General features: G+C 54.1%; 1 protein-coding gene across 1 annotated transcript; it reads left to right on the top strand.

Moving 5' to 3' along the window:
* Positions 1–293: 293 nt before the first annotated feature.
* Positions 294–6,345, top strand: FOXH1 (forkhead box H1). The gene is made up of 3 exons (XM_054985948.1): positions 294–512; positions 2,953–3,057; positions 5,374–6,345. Exons 1-3 carry the CDS (start codon positions 294–296, stop codon positions 6,343–6,345), a joined length of 1,296 nt encoding a protein of 431 aa, XP_054841923.1.
* The last annotated feature ends 1,515 nt before the right edge of the window (positions 6,346–7,860 follow it).

Genomic DNA, 7,860 nt, shown 5'->3' with positions numbered 1-7,860 from the left:
CCAGCGGCAGCGCGCACCTCCTTCCAGGGAAGAGAGCGGCCTCGTTGCACCCCCCCACCCCACCCCGAATGGGAAGCTGCTCGGGCGCGCCTGCCCAAGGTGGCTTCCTGGCGACGGGCACCCCTCCGGGACGGCCCCTCCCCGCCAGATGCTAATTGCTCCCAAACGCCCACCCCACCCCGGCCCTCCTCCCGCTCCCGCCCCCGCCCCCGGGGCCAGCCGCCCTCCGGGCTCCAGTGCTGGGGAGCCCGCCCGACGGCCCAGGCCGCCCTTCACCCGCCGGGGCTCTGGCCATGTCTGCGCCCGAGGATGGGAGCTCGGCCTCGGCCGGGCCAGGGGCCAGCGCGGCCTCGCAGCCCGTCGAGGGGGCGGCCGGCGGGCCGAGCCAGCGAGCCAAGGCGAAGGCGAAGCAGAAGCGCTACCACCGCCACCCCAAGCCCCCCTACACCTACCTGGCCATGATCGCGCTGGTCATCCGCGCCGCCCCCGAGCGCAGGCTCAAGCTCTCGCAGGTAAGGAGCCCTCGAGGGGCCGCCGGCGGGAGCCTCGCTCTTCCGCCCAGGCCGCCTCCCCGACGGCCTGCCGCGGGCCCGAGGGCTCCAGCCCGGACTGGAGGCTGCTGCGCCCGGGGCTGAAAGCCACCCTGGCCCCGTCACCATTATTATTATTATTATTCGTGCAAGTGAGGGGCAGAGGCGGCCCGGGCGTTAGGGGTCCCCTTCCGCCTGCCTGAAGTGGGGCTTGAAACGGAACCACACGCAAGACCCCTGAACCCCCCCACCCCCCCATCAAAAAAGGTGAGAGGAGCTTCAGTGGGAAGAGGCTTGGGGCCAGCTTTGTGGATCTTGGCTGGAGGCCGGGATTGTGGCTTATACTGCCTGGTGTCCTCAGCAGCGCGCTCTGCGCCTCCTCCGGGTATGGACTGTGGTTCTGGGGCTGCATTTGGGGAGCTCTGGATGCGGCTCCCTCCCTCCCATCTTCCCCAATGGCTCCTGGCCTTCCGTTGTCAGCGAAAGGATGGGGGGGCTGCATGCCAGGGTTATCTGTGAAAGGGGCTTGCCAGTGCTATCTCCCCCGGGCATCTGTCCCCTGCCGGCCCCATTCAGCCTACTGTATGCAGTGTAAATCTCCCCCCCCCAGGTCAGGGGTCAGCCAAACCAGCTGGGGGATTAGAACCAGCAGGGGGCAGATTGCTTTGCTGGGAGGAGGCGCTGCAGAGAGTGGGGCTGAGGCAGGATCCCAGCATCCAAGGGAACCTTCTGGAAGTTTTCTTCCAGGAGCCAAGCTTGCCTAAAGCCTGGCCCAGGGCAGCCAGTGGGCCTTCCTGGGCACAGTGCCCAACACTCCGCAATGAATGAGCAGAGAGAGCTCTGGCTCTCGAAAGCTTATGCTACCATAAAGTTGGTGAGTCTTAAAGGTGCTACTGGACTCTTTGCTATTTTGCTACTGCAGACTAACACAGCTAACTCCTCTGGTTCCCTGACAGTGTTTTTTGCATGCTAAGAAAGTTCTAGCAGTCATGCACTTTCTTATCAAAATTATCCCCCCTCCCCCAGTATGAATGCCAGCCCTTCTTCTCAGTAAAGAATCCCTGTACTTGGCTGCATTCTACATGGGGCACCCGAAGGAATCCCCCACCAGGGTCAGTCAGTGCCCCTCCTATGAAGTTCTCTGTAGGGCATTTGCAAGTTTGTCTTGACAGACCTTGACTAGCCCCACGGCAGGTCCCACTTCGAAGGGGAAATTAGAGTTAATCTGCATGGAAGACTTACCAATTTGCCACAACACACGGGCGCATCCCCTTTTTCTTTCTGTGATTTCAAGCTGCAGCATTCAGACACACAATCACACACAAGATTGTGCTAGTTGCTGGTATGTTTTCTCCAGGGACAAGAGATCTAGATGTCTGGATATGGGAAACGTTTTTATGCTACGTGCCATTTTCAGTCCGGTCTGAGTTCCATTCTGGAAGGTTTAGGAATTAGAGCTGCCAATCTTCCACCCACTCCTACCCCGTGTTTTTAACAGCATCTTAAAGTGATGTCCGCAGGTCCTCTTGTGCTGGCCAAAACCTCTCACAAGTCCATTTCTGCATATCCACTTTGAGTCTCGGTGACAAAGGTGGACGATAAATATAGCAAGTAAATACCCGGCTGCAGCCAAAATTCTTTGTCTCCTGGCCAGATGGCAACTCTACTAGGACTTTTAGTTAGAGTCTTGAGGAATGGGTGGCATGCTGGGGGGAGGGCTGGTTGCCTGGATTCGTACCCTGCTATGCCACAAAGCTTACAGGGTGGCCGGTTTAAGAAAATGCATATGCTGCCTCTTCAGAGAACCAGCTGAGGCTTTGGACTGGACTCCCAATCTAACCCACTTCACGAGGTTCTTGGGAGGGTAAAATGGAGGAATGCCACATACACAGCCCTGGACCCCTTGCAAGAGGAGAAGACATCAAGAGGATCCGTATGTTTCCGGTTAGAGTGAATTCTGTATCACCATCAATTGATGATGACTGGTGGTCCTTAAATGTGTAACTGGAGTTGCCGACTGGCCACAGAAAAAGGCCTGGCCTGCCCTTATCCCCTTAAGGGCCATTGGATGTGTACAAATCAGCATGTGATGTTACATGCAGCGTGAAAAAAGCAACCTCTGGGTCTGAAGCCATTCCTGAGAGTTTGCCACTGTAAAAGACACATCTGCAAGGGCTGGTTGGAAAGCTGACAGCCCTGAGCCAGGTGGGCTCACAGGTACACGAGTTTAGGGAGTATTTGTCCACCTTTGCAATGCTTCCCTACCATTGAAACGGGGATCAGGGTTAATCCCACAGGCTTGTTTATGCTGAGTTTCCAGAAGGGAAGTGTGCCTGTTCTAGGGTTACCTGTGAGGGTGGGGGGTGCTGTCAGGACTAATGCCTGGGGATCTTTTCTCCTCCACTGCTTCTCACCCTTTCAGATCATCAAGGAGATCAGCACCCTCTTCCCCTTCTTCAAGGAGGGCTACCAGGGCTGGAAGGACTCCATCCGGCACAACCTCTCCTCCAATGACTGCTTCCACAAGGTAAGATGGTATCGCTGGGAGGGGGCGGTTCGAGCTTGTCCAGTGAGGGAGCAGGTAGAACAGCAGCACAGCTCCTGTTCAATAGGTGGCAATGTCTAGGGGCCTCCAATCACTCCTCACCTGTTGGACTGGTAAAATGGCTGGGACATGAATCAGGGCAGGAGCACAGAGGAATTTCATCGGGATTCTTGTAGCAAGAGAAGAGAGCTGTGGTTCTCAAAAGCTGACGATGCATCTGACAAAGAGAGCTGTGGTTCTCAAAAGCTGACGATGCATCTGACAAAAAGAGCTGTGGTTCTCAAAAGCTTATGCTACAATAAAGTTGATTAATCTTCAAAGTGCTACTGAACTCTACTATTTTGCTACTACAGACTAACACGACTAACTACAGACTAACATGGCTAACTCCTCTGGATCAGGATTCTTGTGTGTGTTCATACTATAAGAAGAGCCCTGCTGGATCAGTCCCATGGCCCATCTAGTCCACTGTCCCATTTCCAATAGTGGCTAGACAGATGCCACGGGGAAGCCCCGGAGCTGCCGCCCCGGTTGCAGCCCTCCCCTGCAGCCTGCTCCCCAGTATCTGACAGTCAGAGGCCTTCTGAATAAAACTGTCATGCTTAATAGCCAGCGATAGACCTCTCCTCTTCATCTGACCCCACACACTCAGGTCCCTGCTCTCAAGCCAGTTTGCATAAAACAATAACACAGTCAGCGAAGATTCATCATATGAGTCATTGGGAGGTGCTGAGCTCTCCTTCTTTGGGGATTTAGCAGAGGCCAGATGGCCACCTGACAGCAACGCTGATTCTGTGAACCTGGGCAGATCATGATGGGGAGGGCAAGAAGGGTTACATTGGTGCTTAGTTCTCGTGGCCCCTTCTTACATGCCCAGGGTAATGCCAATCGCCACCTTGGGGTCAGGAAGCAATTTTCCCCAGGCCAGTTCGGCTAGGGATCCTGATGGTGTTTTGCCATCTTCTGGGCATGGTTAGTGTAACTCTCAAATATCACCATCCTAGGCTGAATTTCAAACTATTTATAATATCTCTATCATATAATTATGTATACAATTATGTTTACAATTACATCCGTAAACAATTTCTCAGCAATATATTACAACTTCCCACAGGCAAATACAGAGGTAGTTGGAGCCTCTAACTGGTGTCTGAGCATGGAACGGGGGTCACTGGGGATGGGGGGGGCGGGGGAAGTAGTTGTAAATTTCCTGCATTGTGTAGGGGGTTGGACTAGATGACCCTGGAGGTCCCTTCCAACCCTACGATTTTAAAAGCACCCACCAACTGTAATGTAAAACCACAAAACAATAGCAAGAACAGTAATAGGAAGCAGCCAAAATATGTGGTTACAGTAATTCTTTCAAACCAACCAAGTGTTGTGTCAGACTAGGATTTAGGAAATACAGGCTAAAGTGGGATATAAATGATACTGGGTGACAAACACTGAGATCCTCACAGCTATCATTCTCTACCATCTTCCTAGATCCAGAGAAGTTAGCTGTTCTAGTCTGTAGTTGCAAAATAGTAGAGTCTCTCATCTGACGAAGAGAGCTACGGTTCTTCAAACTTATGCTATAATAAAGTTGGTTAGTCTGAAAGGTGCTCCTGGACTATTATTTTACCATCTTTTCGTATTTATCCACTTGGCTCCCTCCAGAAACATTGGATCTAATATATGGAGCTGTAATTGGAAACTGGGCATAGCGGAGATCTTTCTGCCTTGGAGATGAGATGGGCCGCAGCTGGTACAATTCTGGGTTTGCATTCAAAGCCTCTGCCATAGGGACATCCGGTGGGGTGAGAGCAGGGGTCTGGGCAAGAAGCGCAGCTGCAAGCTTTCCTGAAATCCATTCTGCCTTCCTTCACATGCCCCTACCACCTGAGGCCTGATGGGCGGCTGCCCGAGAAAAGGCCTTCTCCATCAGGGGGCCAATATTTTGGAACTCTCTCCCTCCTCAGAGAGGGTCGCCTGCTCCTGTGGTCCTCTGCTAGTGGCTGAAGACTTTGCTGTTTTGTTTAGCAGGCCCCCAATAACTGTTGTTGACCCTCCTCTGCAGTTCTGGTGTTGTGTGTTTGTGTTTGTATGTTTTTATTGCATTGTATGTATTATTTTAACCCCTGGGGTCCTGTTCAAATGTTTGCTGCCTTGACAGCGCTGTTTGGGTGGAGAGGTGGCATAAAAAGTTTGAAATAGATAAACCCTGGGGTGGGGAGGTCAGTGGTTGTCTTGCAAGAAATCCCGCCCCTCCCTCCCCTCGCACAGGCACCCGTACCCTGATGCTCCCATCTCCTGCAGGTGCTGAAAGATCCAGCCAAGCCCAAGGCCAAAGGGAATTTCTGGACCGTCGATGTGGACCGCATCCCACCGGAGGCCCTCAAGTTGCAGAACACGCCCGTCTCCCGCCAAGAGGAGAGGACTTTTGTGGTGGATCTTGCCCCCTACGTGTACCACGGCTGGCCTTTCAGCTGCTCCCAGGCTCCTCACAACACCTCTGCCTCAGACGGCAGCTCAGGCCTGACAGGCGAAGGGGCTCCCCAAAACACCCCCTTCTCCATTGACTCCTTGCTCAGTGATTTCCAGGATGTTGGCCTGGGGGGGAAGCCCAGAGCGGGGGCTGAAGCACCGCATACCCCTACTGCTGCCCTGGATTTCTGGGGCCCAGTCCCCATCTTCCGTGTCTCATCAGGCCCACCTCTGCTGCCCTGGAGGCCTTCGGGCCCCCTGCCAGCCCTCCGTTCCTTTTCTTCCTCCAGCAGTCTGTCTTCCCACGGCTCCTCGTCCCCAAAGGGAAGAGAGGCAGGGAGACGGCATCCCAAGAAGGTGCAGAGCCGGCATGCTCTGGCCAAGCGCCCCAGGGTCCACCAGGCCCCAGAGAGCAGCGGCTCTGACTCGGGGGATGACACACCCCCTCCCTTGCCACCACCTGCCCCGCACTGGGAGCAGCTGCCCACCTCTTACAGCAAGTGTGTGGCCCCCAACGTGGTGGCCCCCTCGAGCCCCTTCTCAGCCTTCTCTGCAGTCCCAGGCCAGCCTTTCTATGGCCCCATGCCCTCTGGAAGCCCCTTGTCCTGGGAGCTGATGCCAGGCCCTTCCATACAGCCCAGCCCACCACCAAGGCTCCCTCTGGAGCTGGACCAGACCATGCCTCCAAACAAAACTGTGTTTGATGTGTGGATGACCCACCCGTTGGATATCATCCAGCCAGCCTTTGCCGGGGCTGGCCTGTGTCCCAGGAGGGCTGTGCTGACCCACTATGACCCCTCCTGAGGAGATTCACAGGCCTCACAAAAACAGTATTGCCATGGAAGATCTGCCCACGCAGTTGAACGAACGTTGCCAACTACAAACCCCGCCATGCCTCTACAGAGTATTGTTCCGCCACCCAAAGGTGATACAGCATCAAGTTGCCCAGGTGAGACTGTCCCTGTTTCTCCCAGCTTGCCTACTGCCTGGTCGCATGGATTGCAGCTGGGATCTTTTGCATGCAAAGCCGGTGCTGTCCACCACTGAGCCAAGGCACCTCCCAGAGGAGAAGCCGTGCCGTTTTTGCTAGACCTCCCCATCTAAGTCTCTTGCCCCCAGCTGCATTCTGCTTGGATGCCCAGCAGACCCCGAAGTTGGTGGGGCTCTCCCAGGCCAAGTCCTCCTGAGCAGCAGAAGATGTTGACAAGGCCGCAGGCAGCACGAAAGCACAGGCCAGACTCTCTGGGGACAAGACAGTGGCCCGCACCGCCCCTCCCTCCAGTTCTCCATCTGACCCGGACAAGCTTCAGGAAAATGTGCAGTATTTTTATTGGAAGGCTTTCTGCTGTGGGGTGGGATAGAGTGGGAGTGCCGTGGGAAGCCATTTTGCTGTTATTTTCCTCTCCAAAAAGCCCGACTGTTTGGAGAGGAAAGAATTGCAGATCTTTTCCCGCAGCTAGGGTTACTACCCTCCAGGTGGGGTCTGGAGTTCTCCTGGAATTACAGCTGATCTCCAGACTACAGAGATCAGGTCCCTGGGAGGTAACAGCAGCTCCAGGGAGCAGATTCTAAGGCATCTCTTCCCTGCTGAGCTTGCTCCCTTCCCCAAACTATGCCCTGTCCAACATTCCCCAAACTATGCCCTGTCCAGACACTGCCCGTAAATCTCCAGGGATTTCTTCAGAGGAGTTAGCCGTGTTAGTCTGTAGTAGCAAAATAGTCAAGAGTCCAGTAGCACCTTTAAGACTCACCAACTTTACTGTAGCATAAGCTTTCGAGAGCCACCACTCTCTTTGTCAGATGCATCGTCAGACACATCTGATGAAGAGAGCTGTGGCTCTCAAAAGCTTATGCTACAGTAAAGTTGGTGAGTCTTAAAGGTGCTACTGGACTGTACTATTTTGCAGGGATATGACATGGAAGAAGGAACCTTTCTCAGTTTCAGAGAAAGAACAGGGCAGCAAAAAGCAAGACTTTCACCTCAATCTACAGAGTCGAAGTGCATATTTCTGTGGTGGCCTGTTCTTTTCCTTGGTTGGTCCTGATTAGGAGGAATTGCCCCAAAGGGAAGAGCAGATGACCACAGTGTGACAGATTTCTCATGTCCAGAGCAACTTGTCTAGGGTCACTTCTTTGAGTCATTAGAGTTCATGATGGCCAGGGACAATCCCTGCAGCTTGGCACCCCAATGGAACGGAAGAGTCATTGTCAGGTTGGCTAAGGTTCCTTGGTCCTTGCTGCGGAGTCATTCCAGGCCTGATTTAAACAGGAGGCTGGCAAGGCAAGATAGGTTTGAAGTGCACTCTGCACAGGCTCAGG

This window comes from Eublepharis macularius, chromosome 7 (genome assembly GCF_028583425.1).
Source record: "Eublepharis macularius isolate TG4126 chromosome 7, MPM_Emac_v1.0, whole genome shotgun sequence".
NCBI classification, from domain to species: Eukaryota; Metazoa; Chordata; class Lepidosauria; order Squamata; family Eublepharidae; genus Eublepharis; species Eublepharis macularius.
Note: the sequence above shows the minus strand (reverse complement) of the source record. Positions and strands in the feature narration are given on the sequence as shown.